Source organism: Pelodiscus sinensis, chromosome 18 (genome assembly GCF_052426305.1).
Source record: "Pelodiscus sinensis isolate ZL-2025 chromosome 18, ASM5242630v1, whole genome shotgun sequence".
In the NCBI taxonomy this organism is placed as follows: Eukaryota; Metazoa; Chordata; order Testudines; family Trionychidae; genus Pelodiscus; species Pelodiscus sinensis.
Genome location: NC_143069.1, coordinates 12,469,011 through 12,490,141, shown reverse-complemented (window position 1 = coordinate 12,490,141; position 21,131 = coordinate 12,469,011). Strand labels below are relative to the sequence as shown.

The 21,131-nt window shown below is 42.1% G+C and overlaps 1 protein-coding gene across 5 annotated transcripts in view; it reads left to right on the top strand.

Moving 5' to 3' along the window:
- LOC112547760 (uncharacterized) overlaps window positions 1-21,131 on the top strand; it is a 92,509-nt gene that overhangs the window by 42,077 nt on the left and 29,301 nt on the right. For all 5 annotated transcript variants that reach the window (XM_089770016.1, XM_089770014.1, XM_089770015.1 and 2 more), the window contains 6 exons: window positions 671-691; window positions 11,395-11,415; window positions 14,856-14,876; window positions 15,410-15,430; window positions 18,017-18,037; window positions 19,457-19,477. In XM_089770016.1, coding sequence (XP_089626142.1) covers window positions 671-691; window positions 11,395-11,415; window positions 14,856-14,876; window positions 15,410-15,430; window positions 18,017-18,037; window positions 19,457-19,477 — 126 coding nt within the window. The remainder of the gene's footprint in view (window positions 1-670; window positions 692-11,394; window positions 11,416-14,855; window positions 14,877-15,409; window positions 15,431-18,016; window positions 18,038-19,456; window positions 19,478-21,131) is intronic.

Below are 21,131 nucleotides of genomic sequence, written 5' to 3'. Positions count from 1 at the left end.
ATCTCATTGTAGAATGTTAAAAGCAATTGGGTTTAAACATAGGTTTGTTTTTCTGACAAGCAATAAAGCAGAAAGTTTTCTATTGCTATAATGTGTCTGATAAATTTGATAAATTATTAAATTAAAAATAAAACAAGCTATGTTCCCCACCTCATTTATATAAAAACTAAACGTGTTATCTCAACTTTTCTTTTTTAGCAATTCCCCAGGAGATAATCTGTAAATCAAAATCGCCTTTTTAGCACTTGCATTTAAATTAATTACCCTCTGTGAGAGAGCTTTTCCTTCAATTTCCTGATTAAGTCCCTTTTTCCTGACAGTCCCAAAAGTATGCCATTAGCTTGGCTGTAATAAATCTTTATACAGTATCCATGATGAGTTTGAGTAAACTTGCTCATATTCCTTGACATTTAAAAAGAATTGTGCTGATTCATTCTTTCAGTCTTAATAGCAAAAATGGTCTTTCCAAAATATATAGGACCATTTTGAGAAACTTTGTTGCTGATTCAAAGCCTATCTAATCCAATGGAATTTTTTACAAATCCCATTTGCTCATTCAAAATAGATAATCATACAGTTCCAGAACTTTAGAATTGATATGATCAATAGTAATGACAACACAATTTTCCATTTAAAAATGCCAATCTTGATCAAATTTATTCTTTTACAGATCAAGTCCAGCATGAAAACAGTAAGTTAGCTCAGATTTCTAAGCAGGTGTAATACGATTATTTTTTAAACTCAACTACGCATCTTATATTTCTAAATCTAAACAGAAGTCCATAAATTAACCATTGTGTAGCACAGTTTTAAAGAAAATATTTTATTCAGAATGTGTCCAGTTCATCAAACTCTGAGTTGAATGAGGTGTCCTTATCCACATAAATAGACTATTTTAAGATAAGTGGCCAAATATGGAATTTTCTAAATTATCGGTCACACAAAACATCCAATCATATCCACACTTCTATGTGGGTAACACTTGAACAAATATTTTGAGGGGAACACACAAATCTGTTTTCCTACCTAATGCACTTTAATTAGGGCTGCAAATATCTTAATTTGTAACTTATATTTTTCTGTAACTACTTGCAACATTACTTGACTGGTGCCGAGATCCTGAATCACATTGAAGTCTGGAGGGAGGAGACAAACATCCAGGATCTCTGCACCAAGAGGTGCAATGCCAAAATCTACAGCCCAATGGCCGCCAGCCTGGCTCTGAAGAGACACAGTCGGACCCTGGACCAGATGTAGATGAAGACAAAAGAGCTCCAGCAGGCCTATATCAAGGCCAGGGAGCAAAGTTCCAGCTCTGGAGTGGCACTACATACCTGCTGCTTTTATGAGCAGTTGGATGCCATTCTGGGAATTGGACCAGTCTCCCCTGTATCATCGTGAGGACATCAGCCTCCACGAGAGCAGGGTTGTGGAGGAGAACAACGAGGAGGAGCAGGTTAGACTGGACACCGTGTCCATCAACCAGGAGGTCATCCTTAGCCTGGAGCCAGTCTCCTGGAGCCAGTCTCCCCTCTCCTTTCCCCCTGAATGTCTCTCAGGGCTTGGACAAACCTGGGATAGACATTTCAGGTGAGTTTTATAACTTACCATATACACACGTGGGGCACAGGATAGGCAGAAGGCGGCAAGGGGCTTGCACACTCCTGGCCCAGCCTTCTCAGCCTGGGCTTGCACAACATCCTGGGCATGTGGGTGCACATGGAACACCAGTCTGGAGCATTCAACCCCATGACTCTCTCGGACAGAAATCCATTGCTCATTCTCACAAGGTTTCTGGACAGGCCTGTCTTATTCTGGACATTGGTGGGACACCTTCCCACTACAAGCCACCACTAAGGAGGCTGGGGTCAGGGGAACACACAGCAGTGCTGCACACAGCACTGGGGAAGCATCCACTCCTGGTCAAGCACAGCCATGCAGAGGAGACCAATCCCCCTGCATGAGAACCTGTCGGGTGGAAGAAGTGGAGGGGACCCCAGTACCACCCTCTCTGGAAAGTGACCTCTGCCACTCACACACACTGCCAGTTTAGAAATTGACTAGCGTCTACACGCAGCAGTGAAACGGGATTCCGAATTAAAGCCCTAACTCGAATTAGCTGTTAAACCTCTTTCCAGGAGGAATAATAACAGCTAATTTGAGTTAGGGCTTTAAATCGGAATCCATTTGTAGACACGGGCAGTTACTTCGGGCTAATCAATTTCTAAAATGGCGACCACCCGGGAACATGCTAATGAAGCATGGGATATTTAAATCCTATGCTTCATTAGCAATTTCAGTCACCCTCATTAGCCTCCCTAGTTTGAACTAGGGGAGCTAGTGTAGACATACCCTTAGTGTCAACTCAGAGATTAGGGCTAGGCTTCATGCACAGTGTCTCCAGGTATGACTGCCCTTATCACTTTTATTCACAGCTGGGCCAGCTGCAAGTGTGGTGTGTCCACCACCACCGATGCCATCAGCACAACCTTGTAGATCCACTGGTGGAGGAGATCTTGTGAGAACCTGGTGTGGGTATACCTGGACTGCCTCCATTTCCTCATCTGCAGCTTTGATGAGGAGCACCAGGAGCAGGTCACTGACCATGAGGATTGTTAGGCTTACCAGGAGCTGAGGAAGGCCATGTGGGAACAGCTGTCATGCCAGCATGAGGCCATGTGCTCCTCCATAACTTCCATCATGGAATTCATGGTCATGTGTATGGAGTGGTTCACCAGCCATCTCCCCACATTTGTCCCCCACAACGCTCTGCCTAATTACTCATCCCCAAACTCCCTGTTCAATTCCCCACACCCACTCTCCCCCAACTCCCAGCATCTGCCCATTCCTCCTGGCTTCTCTTCCGGGGCTTGCAAACATGTGGTGGTAGGAACTCCCAGGCTCCCAGGCATACTCCACTGTTGTATATCCTCCAAATAAAAGAAAAAAGACTGTTTTTCCCCCAAACAAAAAAGGCTTCTTTATTTGCTCTGCAGGGGAGTAGGAGAAGATTGGAAGGGAGAGCAGGGAAAGGGAGGTGTGGAGTAGGGAAGGCACACAGAGGCAATGCAGGGGCCCCTTCTGGGCCCATGGTCTCCCTCACAGCCTCCTGGATGAGTACAGCTCTCAGTGTGCATGCTGAATGGCAACAGTGTCCAGCTGTTTGAAATCCCTGGCCAGTTGCTTAGCCTCTACCTCCCCATCCTCCCTTCCCACACAAACACACCACACCCTGGCAAGAAAGTCTCCCCTTTGCACTCACAGATATAGTGGAGCACACAGCAGGCTCCCACCACATAGGGAATGTTCCAGTCAGGTGAGTGAGGAGACTCCTGAACCTCCCTTTTAGATGGCTGAAGGCACACTTGACCCCCCAAGCAGTATCTGCTGAGCTTTGGAAGTTCTCTTTGATGGGGTCCAGGCTGCCTGTGTAGGGCTTCATCAGCCAGGGGAGTAGGGGTAGACTTGATTGCCAAAGACACACATGGGCATGTCCACCATCCTGTCTCTCGTGGGTTAGTCAGGGGAAAAACTTCCAGAATGCATCCTGTGGAACAGGCTTGAGTTGTGGAATACACAGGCATTGTGCACCTTCCTCGAACACCCGACATAAATGGCAGTGAACCATACCATGTGGTCCACAAGAGCCTGCAGCACCATTGAAAACTACCCCCTTCCTGTTGATGTAGTTGGAGGCACAGTGGTCAGGGGGTAGAATAGGGATGTGGGTGCCATACATGGCCCCCTGCAGTGGGGGAAGTCCATGGCGGCAAAGCCAGTGATGATGGGGTCAGCAATTTCCAGGGTGATGACCATTCACAGTAAACTCATGTTGATGACCTTGACCACCTATAGAAACATAGAATCATAGTGTTGGAAGAGGCCTTAGGAGGTTACAGAGTCCAATCCCCTGCCAAAAGCAGGACCAAACACAACTAAACAATTCCAGCCAGGGCTTTGTCAAGCTGTGACTTAAAAACCTCTAGGGATGGAGATTCTACTACCTTCCTAGGAAACCTATTCCAGTGTTTCACCATCCTCCTAATAAAATAGTAAAATAATCAAACCTGCATGAGCACTGCCTCAATCGTGGATTTCCCCATGCAGAACTGGTTCCCCACGGAGTGGTAGCTATCCGGGGTAGTGATCTTCCAGAGGATAATAGTGATGGTGATATGCTTCTACAGAGGAATGGTGGGTTTCAATTGGGTGTCCTGTTGCCTCAGGGCAGGGGTAAGCCACTCGCAGAGCTCCAGGAAGGTGGCTTTCCACATGCAGAAGTTCTAGAGCCACTACTGGTTGTCCCATTGCTGCAAGACGATGTGGTCCCACCAGTCAGAACTGGTCTCCCTGCATCAGAAGTGGCATTCAACGGTGTGCATGAGACAGACGGAAATTTGGGGTATTATGAGTGTTAGCACCTGGGTGAAGATGCCCCCCAGTCTGGGTTGGTCATCATGCTCCCGAATCTCCACATGGGATGAAGTATGCCATGGGGCACAGCACAAGGCCTAAGAGCCTGGCACTGCTTTGCAGCGGCTCCAGCTCCAGGTTGGAAGTGTTGTGTCTTCCTCAAGGACAACCAGAGCATTCAACATGAGTTTAGTGTTCCAGGAGGAGGTAGGCAGTGGACAAATGGCGTGTGGGACCCAGCTGTAGAGAGGAGCCCCTTTAACTGCAAGTCTCAGCTAGCTTAGCAAGCAGCTTAGCAAGCAGCTACAGAAAGTGATAGCTCTCCTGATGCCCTCGCTGGAGTGCTTCTGGGGTCTTTAAATGCAATGCAGCCTCCAATTACTGTGAACACACTACTTCAAAATAATTCAGCACTATTTTGATGATGCCTTGTAGCATGGACAAGTTATTTCAACATAGTTATTTTGGGAGTTATTAAAATAATTTCCTAGTGTAGACATGCCCAAAAGCATTTGACTTGATACCACAAGGCATTTTGGATAAAATGCTAGCTCAGTATATCATTAAAATAATACAAGTTAAATGGAGTTAAAGCTTACTACCTGATAGATCTCCAAATGTAACTGCAAATACGGAATCTTCATAGTTCTTCGTGTAGTGTCCCCATAGGTGCTCCACTGTTAGTGTCCCCAAGGGTACTTCATTGTTGGTGCTGTTGGGTGGTCCTAGTGCCATATATCAGAGTTTTCCATTAGCAGTGGTTGGCTGGACTGCACATGCATGGCACACACTGAGCAGCATTCCTGCCCTTTTGGCATCTTGCGTGGTCCAGCTCCCGCCAGTTCCTTCTTCGCCACCCCAAGTCACATTTGTTGACTCTTCTCATCAACAAATCTAGTCAGACAAGAAATTAACTTTTATTGTTAGATATTGTTATCACTTTAGTCAGTTTTCAATTGTCATTCGTAGTTATGGTATTAGTTAGCTTGTTTAAAAAATGTTTTTTCTCCTGTTAGAACTTTTCTCCAAAAAAACAAAACAAAACAAAACAAAACAAAACAAAACAAAACAGAAGAGGGAAGATGAAAGACTGTCACCACCAAAAACAAATATATCAACTACCATGCTCTAGGGCAGTGTTTCTGAAAGTGTACCATGGAAACACTTTCAGAAACACTTTAACTGGTAACCCTGGTTTTTTTATGTACCAGCACCACAGCCACAGAGCCTAAAGGCTCCTATTGGCTCCATTTTATCTTTTGCAGCCACGGGGAGCCGTGGGAAACTCTTTGAGATGTGTGTCCCTGTGGGTGCTCCTCTACCTGCCTAGAGATCATATAATCAGGTTACACCATCCCATTTGTAGCTATAACTTCCACGTCCCCACCATCCCCGTCTCTCTTCAGGGACCCTTCTTGCAAAAGGAGGTCTACCATGTTTTATACATCTATGTGGTATAGATGGTTCCAGAAGAGTTCAGAAACAGAAGCATCTATTTCCACTATTTTCTCACAACAAAAAAGACCGGTCACTGGAGACCTATTCTGAACCTTCACAGGTTGAACCACTACCTTTGCAAACAACAATTCAAGATGGTGACCTTAGCATCTATTAGTCTAGCATTTGAACACACAGACAATTTCTATGGTTCGTAGTTGGATCAGACCACTATCAGTACCAAGTCCTACCCTTCGGCTTGTGATTGGCATCCAGGGAATTCTCAAAGACACTTGCTGTTATTGCGTCATATCACCATCGACAATGGATCATGATCTTTCTATACTTAGTTGACTATCTGATAAAAGGGTCAACTGCTATGGATACTCTCCATATGATATCCATAATCAGACAGACTTGCAACCTGATAGGTCTCATTCTCAATAGGCAGTAATCAACGTTTGTTCCTACACAAACCCTAGAGTTCATTGGAGCCCAATTAGACTCCTCTGCAACAAGAGCATACTTACTATTCCAACAGTTCCAAGCAATTCAAGACCTGGTCTTTATGCTTACGAACAGCCCTAGAGCCTCAATACTTACCTGTTTACAACTCATGGGTCACATGGTAGCTACAACTTATGTAGTTCTTTACACGAGGCTCAATTTTCGCTCTTTTCAACACTGGCTTGCTTCCATTTATATCCATTGCAAGAGCGATGTAATCAGACAAGTGTCGCTACCTGCCAACGTCCTAGTGTCCCTGAAGTGGTGGACCAAACCAAACAACTTACTTATAGGAGTCCCATTCCATCAGGACCAACCTACCACACAAATCACCATTGATGCTTTCCTCAAAGTGTGGGGAGCTCATGTGGGAGACCTGTTCATCCAAGGCTTATGAATGACAGGAGAGTCTATCCTACACATCAACATACTGGAACTAAGGACAGTTGCAAATGCATGAAGACATTTTCTACCACACATCTTAGGAACCATAGTGAGGGTACTTACAGACAATGTATCCACAATGTGCTATATCAATCGCCCAGGGTGGCGCCCACTCCTATTCCCTATGTGCAGAAGCAATTTGATTATGGAATTGGTGCATCCACAATGTGGTTACCATAACAGCTTCCTACGTACTAGGCATCAGTAATGTATTCTCCAACTTGCTCTGCAGACACTGCTCCAGACAATGCAAAGGAACGTCATCTGCGTGTCCTTCAGACTATTTTCAACCACTGGGGTCAGCCACAGATAGACCTCTTCGCCCCCTCTAAGAACACAAAATGCCAACAATATTGCTCAAGGGCTGGCATAAAACTAGGATCACTAGGGGACATCTTTCTCCTTCATTGGACAGGTGCCTTCTTATACCCTTTTCCTCCCATACAGTTTATTTCCAGAGTTCTTGAGAAAAATCAAGAGATAGAACAAGAGTCATTCTCATAGCCCCATTTTCGACATGACAGACGTGGTTCCCCTATCTGTATGAGATATCTTCTCAACCACCCTATCGCCTGCCCATATACCCCAATCTCCTAACCCATAACAATGGGATTTTCATCCATCCTCAACCCCATACACTACAGTTAACGGCGTGGCTCATTGTTGGTTCCAGGAAGATGAACTCCACTGTTCTGGCAAAGCGAGCAATGTGCTACTGAATAGCAGAAAATAATCCATTAGATCCACTTACCTTCAGAAGTGGCACAGGTTCCTTTCCTGGTGTGCTGGAAAGTGAATAGATCCAGAGAGCACCCCTATACATGATATTTTGGATTATATCCTACAACTAAAAGAAACAGGGCTGAGCATAGCATCTTTAAAAATACATCTAACACTTATTACTGCATTCACGATTAATTTGATGGTCATTCAGTATTTGCACATCCTACCAACAAGAGAGTACTTAAAGGCCTTTCCAGCCTTTACCCTCCACACCAGATACCACTTGCTACATGGAAATTGGAGCTGGTTCTCAACACCCTTACCCACACTCCCTTCAAGCCCATAGCAACCACTCCACTTTCAATCTTAACACTAAAATTTACATTTCTGTTGGCCATCACTTCCACCCACAGGGTTGGAGAAATAGAAGTATTAAGGGCAGTACCCCAATATACCGTCTTCAATAATAACAAAGTTGTATTACATCCACATCCATCTTTTATACCTAAGGCTTGTTCTGATTTCCACATAAACGAGACAATCATACTTCCATCTCTCTACCTGAGACCACACACCACTTGTTACGAAGCTCTACTTCATTCATTAGACGTGCATGGATCACTTGAAAGAACATGATCTTTTCACAAATCGGCCTGACTGCTAATTTCAGTAGCGGAACATTCCAAGGGCCAACCTCTCTCCTCACAGTGAATTGCTAAGCTTATTGCTACTTGCATCACAAAATGCTATGCTATATGAAATAACCCACAACCAGTCACTTAGAGCTCATTCTACAAGAGCGGTGACAACCTCTACAGCCTTCCTTCATGGACTTCCTCTTAAAGATATCTGCCAAGTGGCCACATGGTCCACCAACGATACCTTCAGAAAATACTACTTGATACCCCACGCTCTCAGCTGTAGCTAAACCTTGGCTCTATTGCCCACCTTCCACTTATATGGATACTGCTACAGTCACCAACAGTGGAGCACCCGCGGGGACTCCATTCGAAGAAGAAGAGGAAGTTACTCACTTTCATGAAGTAACAATGGTTCTTCGAGATGTGTGTCCCTATGGGTGCTCCAGTACCTGCCCTTCTCCCCTCTTTGGATTCTCCTTTTTTTTATCTTTCAGATCCTGGGGCGGACTTGAGGAACTTGCAGGAGCCGGACTGTGCGAGACATCAAAAAGGAGCGAACACTGCTCAGTGCATGCTGCACATATGTGGTCAGCCACTGCTAATGGAAAACTCCAATCTGCGGTGCTGGGTCCACCCAACACCACCAACAGTGGAGCGCCCATGGGGACCCTAACAATGGAGCACCCATGGGGACACACAACTCGAAGAACCATCGTTACTGCACAAAGGTGAGTAACTTCCTTATTTGGTGTGTTTTACTGTGGTCCCATGGGAACCTAAATTTTCATCAGTGATCACACCAAAATTAACAGTGCAGTGCAAAGACAGGAAAGGCTTGCCTTCCCCAGCACACAACTACTGTTTCAAATGCGATCATATTTTGCGTGGATAACCCCTTAAATTGTTGTTGTTGCCATGGTAACACTTTTTTTTCCTGTACACTAGCTCAGTACCAGCTATTGTGGGCATGTTTTCTCAAACTGGGATTTATACCTGCCTCTACTGTAAACATACTCTGAGGGCACATCTACACTATATGGAAGATTGATGGTGCTACAATCAATTTTCTGGGCTTTGATTTAGCAGTTGTAGTATAAACCCACCAGGTATCTGGACCTTGATATTTTTTAGATTAGCTTTTAAATTCACCCTGCATTTGCTATGAGAACCTGTGAATTCAGGATCCAATTTATACTGAAAAGAATGACAATACTTTTGTTAACTGAAAACAGATAAGCCATAATGAGACTTTGAAAATAGGGGAAAGAATGTGATAGTGGTTGAACACATAGATAGAACAACTTACAGATCATAATATTTATCTCACTAAATAAGGGTATGTCTACACTACAGAGTTAGTTCGAACTAACGGACGTTAGTTCGAACTAACTTTAATAGGCGCTACACTAGCGCTCCGCTAGTTCGAACTTAATTCGAACTAGCGGAGCGTTTAGTTCGAACTAGGTAAACCTCATTCTACGAGGACTAAGCCTAGTTCGAACTAGCTAGTTCGAATTAAGGGCTGTGTAGACCCTTAATTCGAACTAGTGGGAGGCTAAGGCTTCCCAGGTTTCCCTGGTGGCCACTCTGGCCAACACCAGGGAAACTCTATGCCCCCCTCCCGGCCCCGGACCCTTTAAAGGGGCACAGGCTGGCTACGGTGCCCGTGCCAGGTGCAAGCCTGCCAGCACCCAGCCAGCAGACCCTGCACCTGGCACGGATCGAGCCACCCACCCGATGCCCCCCAGCCCTTCCCCTCTTCCCGGGACCAGGCTGGCGGCTCCTGGGAGCTTGCCCGGGACCGCAAGAGGCGGGCACCCGCCTGGGCTAGTGCGGACACCGTGGACCTCGTCCACGATCTCCACACTAGGCACAGGAAGGTGGCTGTCTAGGGCAGGAGAGCTGCCAGCCTGGCCACCCAGGACCAGGAGTGCATGAAAATCAAGGTGGTCCACTGAGACCCCCGACCCTGAGCCCTGAGCTTACAATGGCCGTCCTGGGTCAGACCAAAGGTTCATCTATCCCAGTAGCCTGTCTGCCGACAGCGGCCAATCCTAGGGACCCTGGAAGGGATGGACCGAAGACAGTGACCAAGCCATTTGTCTTGTGCCATCCCTCTCCAGCCTTCCACAAACTTTGGGCAGGGACACCACTCCTACCCCCTGGCTAATACCACTCCATGGACCCAACCTCCATGACTTGATCTCACTTCCCTTTCAACTCTGTTCTAGTTGTAGCCTTCACAGCCTCCTGCAGCAAGGAGTTCCACAGGTTGACTCTTTGCTTTGTGAAGAACAACTTTCTGTTACTAGTTTGAAGCCTGCTACCCATTCCTTTCCTTTGGTGTCCTCTAGTCCTTCTTTATGGGAACTAATGAAGAACTTTTCTGTATGCACCCTCTCCACACCACTCATGTTTTTATAAACCTCTATCATATCCCCCCCCCTCAGTCTCCTCTAAGCTGAAAAGTCCCAGTCTCTTTAGCCTCTCTTCATATGGGACCTGTTCCAAACCCCTGATCATTTTTGTTGCCCTCCCCTCTTCCACCCTCTCTCTTCCCCTCTCCCACCTCCTATTCCCAGTCTCCCCCAGTTTTGTTCAATAAAGACAGATTCCATTTTTGAACACAATTGTCCTTTATTTTGTACATCAAGAAAAGGGGCTAGGGAAGGGTAAGTGGAAGGAGGTGAGGGAGGAATGGGGTACGAGCCCCCGATGGGGAGGCTCTGTCTAGACAATCTCTTTCGAAATAAGCTGTTTTGAAAGATTCTTTTGAAAAAGCCTCTTTCAAAAGAGGCTTATAATCTAGACGTAGCCCTAATGTGCCCCCTTAGCTGCTTGTTTAGTTGTTTCCTTTTAGTTTTGTTTAGCCTTACATATTTCTTAGCCCTGAGAGAGTTATATCTAATGTATAGGATCTGGAACAGTAGGTTACATAATTGGTTAATTAAGTCTAGTGCTGGCTTTTAGTCTATCAGTCAGAATACATACTTATTAATAACAAGGAAAAACAATACACATCAAAATGTATGGAATGATGACCATAGTTGACTTGTGTGAATAGGTTTGGGGTAGATCTAATTAATTACACTGATGTCTTACACATATGAAATTTGCTACAATGCAGCTCCAAGAATTCTTTACTGTAAATCAATCTACATAAAAAATGTAAGTTCACACTATGTGAGAACATGTATTCTTTATTCAAATGTATGTCATTCATTTGCAGAACAGCTGCGAGAGAAATGTGGTAAGTGTGTATTGACCTCTATACCTGTACATTTAAGCAGTAGAGGGACAGAGTATGTGATGGAAGTGCAAGAACTGTTGCACACAATGTAGTAATGTTGGCCACAATTCCTCTCAAAATAGTATCCTATTTAGCAGAGGCCAAATATGTGAAATTCTAGCAAAGTCAGTGTGGTTACACTAGAGAAAAATTAAGACTTTGATCAAAATCTCTATTAGAACAAAACTGTTTTAATTTCCTGAAAGTGGTTTACTGTTCTTGGTAGGTGTGTCTTAATCTTTCTATAAACATTTATATTATTGAGATCAGATTTTGAATACATCCTGAATTTGGTGGGAGAGCCTGTGAATGTAAAAAGTATTAATTTCACTGAATATGGTGCTGAACAAATAATACAGATTCCTACTGCTGTTCATGAATATATTTAATAAATCAAAAATATCAAAATGCTGCATTAGCGAAATATTAAAAAACCCACAGACAGAAATCATGCTGTCCCCACCAGAAAGTCTCAATATGCAATTGGTAAATTTGCATTTTAAGCAATCCCTCAGATTTGTTCTTTCTATAAATATTTTTAAACTCTTTATCCAATACTTCTATATTTCACTTGCTGGAAAGAAGACCAACAGTGATATCGACAGTAGCAAAGGAGAGAGGAATGGGAAAACTAACATCTTAATATTTTAATATCTATAGTTGATAAAATATTCTTTGCCTGATATGGAAAAACATCTACATATTTGACATCTCAGTGATAATTTCTTTGTCAATAATACGCAAGGGAAAACTTTAGTCATTCTGCATGGCCCATCTTCCCTCATTCATTCATACAGAGAACTGAAGGAAGAACAGATTTACTGCTTACTCTCTTTATTCCACATCTCAAACTGGTCCTAAATATATATTTGGAATTTGACAAAGGAAATATAAAAATACTAGGAAACTATTCCTGTAGCCCTGACACCTAAGAAATTGAAAGTAGTTAGCTTAATCTGAGTAAGGGTGGGCCTGCAATGGAGCAGGAGGTTTAATTAACATACTTCCATACATCAGTATATTGAGCAGAGCCAGCAGCCACCACAGGCTGGAGGCAAGGAGTGAGGGGTTGGCGCCACATCCCCAGAAGGGTCAGAGTATGGTGCTGTGGCCTTCTCCTTCCTCAGCCCTTAGCATAGCAACAGTGGTATAAGTGGTGGGGGAGGCTAGCTACCCAAGTAAATGCCTAGGATTTCAAACAAGATCTTGGTGGGCTGGGGGCTCTGCCTTTTTCCATTGCCCATGCCACCATGGCCACATTTTTATTTTTAATGCACTAGCCTGATCAAGGGTAATGAGTGACTTAGAAATAAGAAGGCAGACTTTAACAAACTTAGAGAACTCGTAGGTGCAGTTTGGTAGGATTGATAGGAAGAAAACCTAAGGGCTAAAGGAGTTCAGGAGAGCTGGAAGTTTCTCGAGATGGCAATATTAAACATACAAATTGCATACTACTCTGATATAAGGGAAAGACTGGAAGAGTTGTAAGAGGCCAATATAGCTCTACGAGGACCTCTTTAATAATCAGAAAGGAATCCTATAAGAAGTGAAAACGCAGGCGCATTACAAATTAATGTGTGGTAGAAAAAACAGCATAATCACCAGGAAGCTTAAGGCACAACATGATATACACATAGCAAGGGACATAAAAGGCAATAAAAAGAAAAAGACTAAATAATTGATAGTATCAAGAAGCTGAGGTGTTTAATGCCTATACGGCTTCAGTGTCTGCAAAAAATTTAATGGTGATCAGATACTTAGCACAATTTTTATTGTTAATAACAGGGGGTAAGGAACACATGCCACAATATGGGGAGACCATGTAAAATAATATTTAGAAGAATTAGATATATTCAAGTTAGCAGGGCGTGATGATATTCATGCTCACGTACTTAAGAAATTAGCTGAAACTCTGTTCTAACCATTAGCAATTATTAGGGCTCTACCAAATTCATGGCCATGAAAAATGTGTAATGGATCATGAAATCTGATCTTTTGTTTGCTTTTATCCTATAATATACAGATTTCACAGCAGGAGACCAATGTTTCTCAAATTGTTGATCCTGACCCAAAAGAGAGTTGCATAGGGGGTCACAAAATTATTTTAACGAGACCATGATACTGCCACCATTACTTTTATACTGCCTTCAGAATAGGGTGTCCAGAGAGAGAAGACTGTTGGTCAGGGATTCAGAAATTGAATATGAATCAACAATGTGATGCAAATGCAAAAAGGCAAATATTATATATCTGAGAAATTCGGCACTCCCTGGGTCCTAAAGTTTACTGTATATGGAAAGTAATTGTCCTGCACTACTTGGTGCTGCTGAGGTCCCAGCTGGGGTACTGTATCTAGTTCTGGACATCAAACTTTAGGAATAATTTGGAGAGAGTTAAATAGAGACCAACAAAAACAGTAAGGAATTCAGTAAATAAGACCTCTCAGGAAAGGTTAAAGCAACTGGGCATATTTAGACTTGAGAAAAGAAGAAAAGGAATCTAATAACTGTCTTCAAATATGCTAAGGGAAGTTATGAAGAGGACTGTGATCAGTAGATCCATGCCCACTGAAGGTAAGAGCAGAAATAAGGAGTTTAATCTTCAGCAAGGGAGATTTAGGTAAGATTTTAGAAAAAACTTTCTAACCATGAGCGTAGTTAAGCACTGGAGCAGGCTTCTAAGAGTAGCTGTGGAATCACCATCATAGGAAGTTTTTAAAAACAAGTTTAAAAAACAGAATCATAGGGCTGGAAGAGACCTTAGGAGGCCATTGATTCCAGTCCCTTGCCCAAAGCAGGACCAACATATTTCAAGTTTACTTGGTCGTGGCTCAGGACAGTGAGCTGGACTTGATGACTTCTCGAGGCTTTTTCCAGACATACATTTCTATGAGTCAGGGCAAGCATGGGTACCTACACCCACAACTCAAAGGTAGACATGCTTTGAATGATCCAGTTGGGTAGGCATGGGAGGAGGGAATGTTTCTATACTATTGCTTCAGGTTACAGGGGCTTGTCAGCATGATTGGGATGGACAACTCCAGATGAGTTTTTATTAGTGGGCAAAAGTTGGAATCTAAATGTTACTGCATTGTTTGAGCGCATTTCTCCACTGAGTATTCTCTGTTAATAGAAATTTTAGGGATTGGGTATTTATCAATGAGAAAGGGCTGACAGCATCCGATAGATGTGCTATGGGTTATGTATCAGAGTTCACATATGGCAACAAAAAGTTTGACAACTTTTAAGTTGGAGTCTGGTCCTGGTCTCAGTGAAAACAATGGCAGTCCCCTTGATGTCAGTGGGGGCAGGACAGAGTCCCCAGAATGAAAATAAAATGTATTTATTAACAATATTGGTTGTGTTTTGGGTTTTTGTTCTGTTTTGTTTTGTTTTTTGCAGGCTGGTTCAAAGTGGAAAAGAGTAAGTTTGCTGTGATTTCTGAGGTTTGATGATGGAAGAAAAATATTGGCCTTTTGATAACAGGGGTGAGCATTGCTTCTTTACTAGGGTGATACTGAGAAATCTTTTCACTTGCTCATAAAGAGTCAAGGAGAATCCCTCATCTGAAACAGGAAAGATGGAGCACTATCTACGGGGAGGGGGGGCAATTAAGATGATTTGTTTTAACAGGGGAAAAGATTTACTTATTCAATATGTGTCACTCCTTTGCAATCGAACTATTGAAGGTATTGAGAAAATGCACATTAATTTATAAAAAAAATTCTTTTCAAGCAGAGGAAAGAGAGGAATTAAGCAGTCTAAATTCACCCATTGCACCAGTATAAAATACAATCTTAGTTCCTTTCTATGACAAGTATCAAAGAAGAAAGCTCTCCATTGCTATGATGTGTCTAATAACTTGATTGGTCATTTAGTTAAAAAACAAGAAGTTACATTTTCTGACACAATTTGGAGAAAAACTGAAAATGTGTTATTCAATCTTTCTTTTTCAGGCTCACTTCAGCAGAAAATCCGTAAGTCAGAGATGACTTTTAAGCACGTGCACTCAAATATATAGCAGTTTGTGAAGAAGTTTTTCAATCAGTTTTCTGTATATTGGACTTTTCCCCATCAGTCACTAAAGTATAATTGACTTGGCTGTACAACATTTTAATCTGGCATATGAATAGTTTGAGTAAGACTGCTTAAAAGTCCACTCTTTTGTGTGTTTTTTCCCAATGAATAGCAAAAATGAACTTTCCACAATATGCAAATGTACACAGATTTCATGCACAACCTCAGAGTTGACCAAAGCCCATCAAATCTAATGGAAAGGCTCACAATAATTTTACTTTGCTTTAGATCAGGCCCTGAACATGGCTAATTCTAGTTATCCCAGAAGTTAACTATTTGAGCAAACAAGAAAAGAAAGAAGAGGGACTGCTAAGTACTAAGGATGAGGTGGAGATTAAAGAAAATCTAGGCATGGCCTAACACCTAAATAAATAATTTGCCTTACTTGTTAATGAGACTAATGAAGAGCTTTAGGATAGTGGTAGGATGTATAATGAGAACAAAGATAAAAAGGCAGAGATTACCACATCCAAAACGGAATTCGGAGTCATACAGTTTGAGTGAACTAAATCAGAGGCCTATATAATCTCTGTCCAAGAATACGAACAACAATTGTGATTAAATACAGCATGGTTTTACAAAAGATATATTGTGCCAGACTAATCTGATCTCCTTTGAAAAGATAACTAATTTTTTAGACAATGGAAATGCAGGAATATAATCTACTTGGATTTCAGTAAGACATTTGAAAAAGTTTTACATGGACAATTATTTGTTACATTTGCTAAAAAGGGGATTCATATGAGAACTGAAAAGTGAATGAGAAACTGGTGAGAGGGGAGACTTCCGCAGCTCATATTGAAAAGTGAATGGTCAGGCTGGAAGTAGGTTAGTAGTAGAGTTCCTCAGGGATCAGTCTTGGAACCAATTTAATTTAATTATTCTTATTACTGACACTGGCACTAACAGAGGCGCTGCATTAATAAAATTTGCAGATGAGATGAAGTTGAGAGTTATTGCCAATACAAAGAACTGGAATATCATACAAGAAGATCTAAATCATCCTGTAAATTGGAGTAATAAAAATGAGTTGAAATTTAATATTTCAAAGTGCGAGGTCATGCACTTAGGAACTTACAAGAATTATATTTCTCTATATAAGTTGTGTAAAAGAACATGGCAATGTGGATGCTCTCTGTGCAAGAAAGCTCTGATGGCCATTTTAGGAATAGGGCTTTCTTGTGCAAGAAACCCCAGCTGCGCGTCCACACAGCCCTCTTGCTCAAGAGCTCCTGCACAAGAGAGCTTACACCTGTTAGAAAAGAGTGTAGCTCTTGGGCAAGAAGCCCTCTTTTACCACACTTTACTGTAAATCTTCTTGCGCAAGAGCAGGTGGGCAGTGTGGACACTCTATGGAAGAATGGCCATTCTTGTGCAAGAACCTGCCAGTGTAGACATAGCCTGGGTGAACAGTTTCACCTTCCCTGGGTAAACAGGGTCAAGCCTAGTGGAGCATAATTAGGCAGGAACCTGAGGCCAATGAAGAGCTTGCCAGAAGCAGCAGACTTCTGTTTATAAGGCTTTATTGCAGAGGGCAGAAGCTCAAGATCTGAGAGCAAAAGGTCTTCTGAATGAGAACTGAGGACTCTAAGTAAGGCAGAGTGCCATGGAGGAGCAGGACAGACTTGATCAGGTACCAGAGGAAAGGTACTGAGAGGGATCATTTGGGGGAAGTGGTCCAGGGAAGAAGCTGCCAGACTGGGAGTAGAAGAAACTCTGTCTGTGGCCACTGACTTAGGGTTCTTTGGCTAGAACTCAAAGTAGTGGGTGGGCCCAAATTCCCAGCAACCCTCCCCATCCACAACAGATTTTTCCCATGAGAGTGGAGATCAGGACTGGAGAGGAGTTTTCATCCCAACTCTGATGAGTTTAGCTCAGTAGGCTGTGATCCTTGCCTATAGAAAAGAAGAGGCTGTGAGGAGGATCACAGCAAGCCTCTGAGGCAAACATTATCCTCCAGAAGCTCAGGACCCTAGGGCCATGGCCAGAACTTTGACACACTAGTAAAGCCAAAAACTGTTACAACCAATATACAAGGCATTGGTAAGACCTCATCTGGCATACTGTGTGCAGTTCTGGTCTCCATGTTTCCCTGATGTCTGATTGGTGGGTCTTGTCTCCATGATCAAGGCCTAACTGGCTGTCATATTTGGGGCCAGGAAGGAATTTTCCCCCAGGGTCAGACTGGCTGAGACTCTTTGCAGGAGTGTTTCACCTTCCTTTGCATTATGGGGCCACTTGCAAGATTAAATTTAATGCAAAAGATTCTTTGCAACTTGAGGACTTTAAACTGTGATTTGAGGACTTCAGTAACTTAGCCAGAGTAGGGGTCTGTTAGAGGAGTGAATGGATAAGGCTCTGTGATCTGAAATGTGCAGGAAGTCATACTAGATGATCACAATGGTTCCTTCTTACTAAAGTCTTTGTAGTCACTGGTAATTTTCAGCAAGGAAATTACAAATCTTGATGAAGTTTATTTTCTACAGGTCATCTCCAGGTTGAAAATGGTAAGTTTGTTCACATTTCTAAGCAGCTTCACTATTTTTTTAGAGTCTGACCTAAAAAAGACCTTACGTATGAAAAACTAAACTGTCTCCCTACTCAATCTATTTATAGATTTATACATTTTAATCTTAATTTTTTCTTAATATTTTACTTTTTATATCATTTTGTTTATTCACAAATTATAACATAATCATGCTTAGAATATCCAAGCACATTAAAAATCATCATCTAATATGAACTCCTCTCTAACTCAGGTCATAGAATTTCCCAAAATGATTCCTAAAGTATCACTTTAAGAAGGAAGATACTCATTGAATCTGACTGGGAGGTCGGTCAGTGGGAAGGTCCCATAGGTCTGAGTTTCTAGTGGGGTTCTATAGAGTGTTTCACAGAAACATTCCAGAAGAAAATCTATTAAGTCAGATATGACTTTTAAGCACTTCACTCAAATATGTAAGGCTGTGTCTACATTGGCACCCCTTTCTGGAAAAGGGATGCTAATGTAGACTTTGGAATAGGCAAATCTGCGGGGGATTTAAATATCCCCCGCGGCATTTGCATTAACATGGCTGCCGCTTTTTTCCGGCTTGGGGAAAAGTCGGAGAAAAGCACCAGTCTAGACATTATTCTCCGGAAAATAAACCCTTTTCCGGAGGATTTCTTATTCCTACTTTCAAGTAGGAATACAAGAAGATCTGAAAAACCTTGTGAACTGAAGTAGTAGAAATGGGTTGGAATTTAATATTGGAAAGTGCAAGATCATGCATTCAGGAACTTACAAGAAGATTATTTTTCTATATAAGTTGGAGACCCATCAGTTGAAAGTTATAGAGGAGAAAGATCTTGGTGTTTGGGTTGACTATGAGTTTCCAATATGATGTGGCTATGAAAAAGGCTAATGTAACCTTAGAATGCGGCATGTGAGGTATTTCTAGTAAAGCTAGAAAGTGTTATGACCATTTTACAAGGCATTGAGTGAGACCTCATCTTGAATACTGTGTGCAATTCTGGTCTTCCACATTTCCCAGATATCTGGTGGTTGGGTCTTGCCTCTATGCTCAGGGCCTAACTGTCGTATTTGGGGTGAGGAAGAAATTTTCCCCGAGGATCAGATTGGCTGAGACCCTTGCAGGGGTGTTTCACCTTCCTTTGCATTATGGAGAATGGGCAACTTACAGACTGTAATTAATATAAATGATGGATATTTTGCAACTTGAAGTCTTTAAACTATGATTTGAGAACTTCAGGAGTTCTGCTACAGGAGTGGGTGGGTGAGGTTCTGTGATCTGGAATGTTCAGGAAATCAGATTAGATTATTGTGATGTTACTTTCTGACCTTAAAATCTATGTAGCCAGTGGTAATGAAAATCTAATTTTCAACAAGGAAATTACAAATCTTGACCAAATTAAATTTTTTACAGGTCAACTCCAGCTTGAAAATGGTAAGTTTGCTCAGATTTCTAAGCAGTTTCCCTATTTTGGGGATTCTGATGTGAAAAAGATTTTAAGTATGAAAAACAAGGCTGTCTCTCTACTTAATCTACATCTATTTATATGTTTGTACATTTTATACTTTACTATTTTTCTTAATATTTTACCTTTTATATTAATTTGTTTATCCATAAAATACAACATAACTATATTTAAAATACCTAAGCACATTAAAAACCATCATGTGATATGAACTTCCCTCTAACACAGACCATAGAATTTCCCCAAAATGATTCCTGGAGTATAACTTTTAGAATAAAATCCTCATTGCGTTAGAAGAGGGGGCCAGAGAATGGTCAGGTCCCATAGGGTATGTCTACACTACCCCGCTAGTTCGAACTAGCGGGGTAATGTAGGCATACCGCACTTGCAAATGAAGCCCGGGATTTGAATTTCCCGGGCTTCATTTGCATAAGCGGGGAGCCGCCATTTTTAAAACCCTGCTGGTTCGAACCCCGTGCAGCGCGGCTACACGGGGCTCGAACTAGGTAGTTCGAATTAGGATTCCCATTCCGAACTACCGGTACACCTCGTTCGAACTAGGAGGGTAGTGTAGACATACCCATAGGGTTTATTGTTTCTAGTGATGTCCCACAGAGATCAGTTTATTGCCCTATACTCTAATATTTTTATTGCTGACTTAGAAGACACCATTAAATGATCACTGATGAAGTTTGCATATGGCACAATAGTTCGAGGAGTGTTAAATAATGAAAAAGAGTAACCTCTCAGCACATTATATGGGAGCTTAAAGGACCAGAACACTGAACTTCCAAATATTTAATTTTTCCCACGGTGATTAATCTCCTTAATTCTCAAAGTTAAGTAAATAATGGCATGTCTACACCAGGAAATTATTTTGAAATAACTAAATTTGAAATAATAATTCCCAAAATAACAAAATTGAAATAGCATATCCACACTTCAGAGGAGCCTCAAAATTAGTCTGAGGTAGGCTCCATTATTGTGGACACACTACCTCGACTTAGAGCCCCAGGAAGCACTGGGGAATAATTAGTTTGTTATTTTGAAATAGCAGCAGCAGAGCATCCACGCTAAAACTATTTTGAAATAACTATTTATAAATTAGCATTATTCCCCAAGGAAAGCAGGAGTACAGATTTTGAAATAACCAGCCCATTATTTTGAAATAACGGGCTTGGTAGTGTCGATGCTCTACTTATTATTTCAAAATTAGGGTTGAAGTGGGTTATGCCCACGAAAGCCCATGATACTATCTACATGTTTTATTGGTCTTTAAGGTGCTACTAGTCTATTTGTTGGTTTTTTAGGTTTTTCTTGTTGCCGAGTTAGTCTGTAACGCCTCTGAAAAATTAGGGGGGTTATTTCAAAATACCTCTCTAGGGTAGACCAGGGCTAAATGTGGAAAGTTGCAATAGGTTTACAAAGGTTAGCTCTCATACCACAGCTACTACATTAAAGCCAAGTCATAGAACAGAATAAGGAAATAGTATGACTTTGAAAAGGAATAGGGAGCCATGGTGGATAATCAGCTTAACATTAGCTTCCAGTATGCTGCCATGACTAGAATAGCTAACCTTGGGAACACAAACAGGGAAATTTCAGGTAGCAGTAGAGAGATTT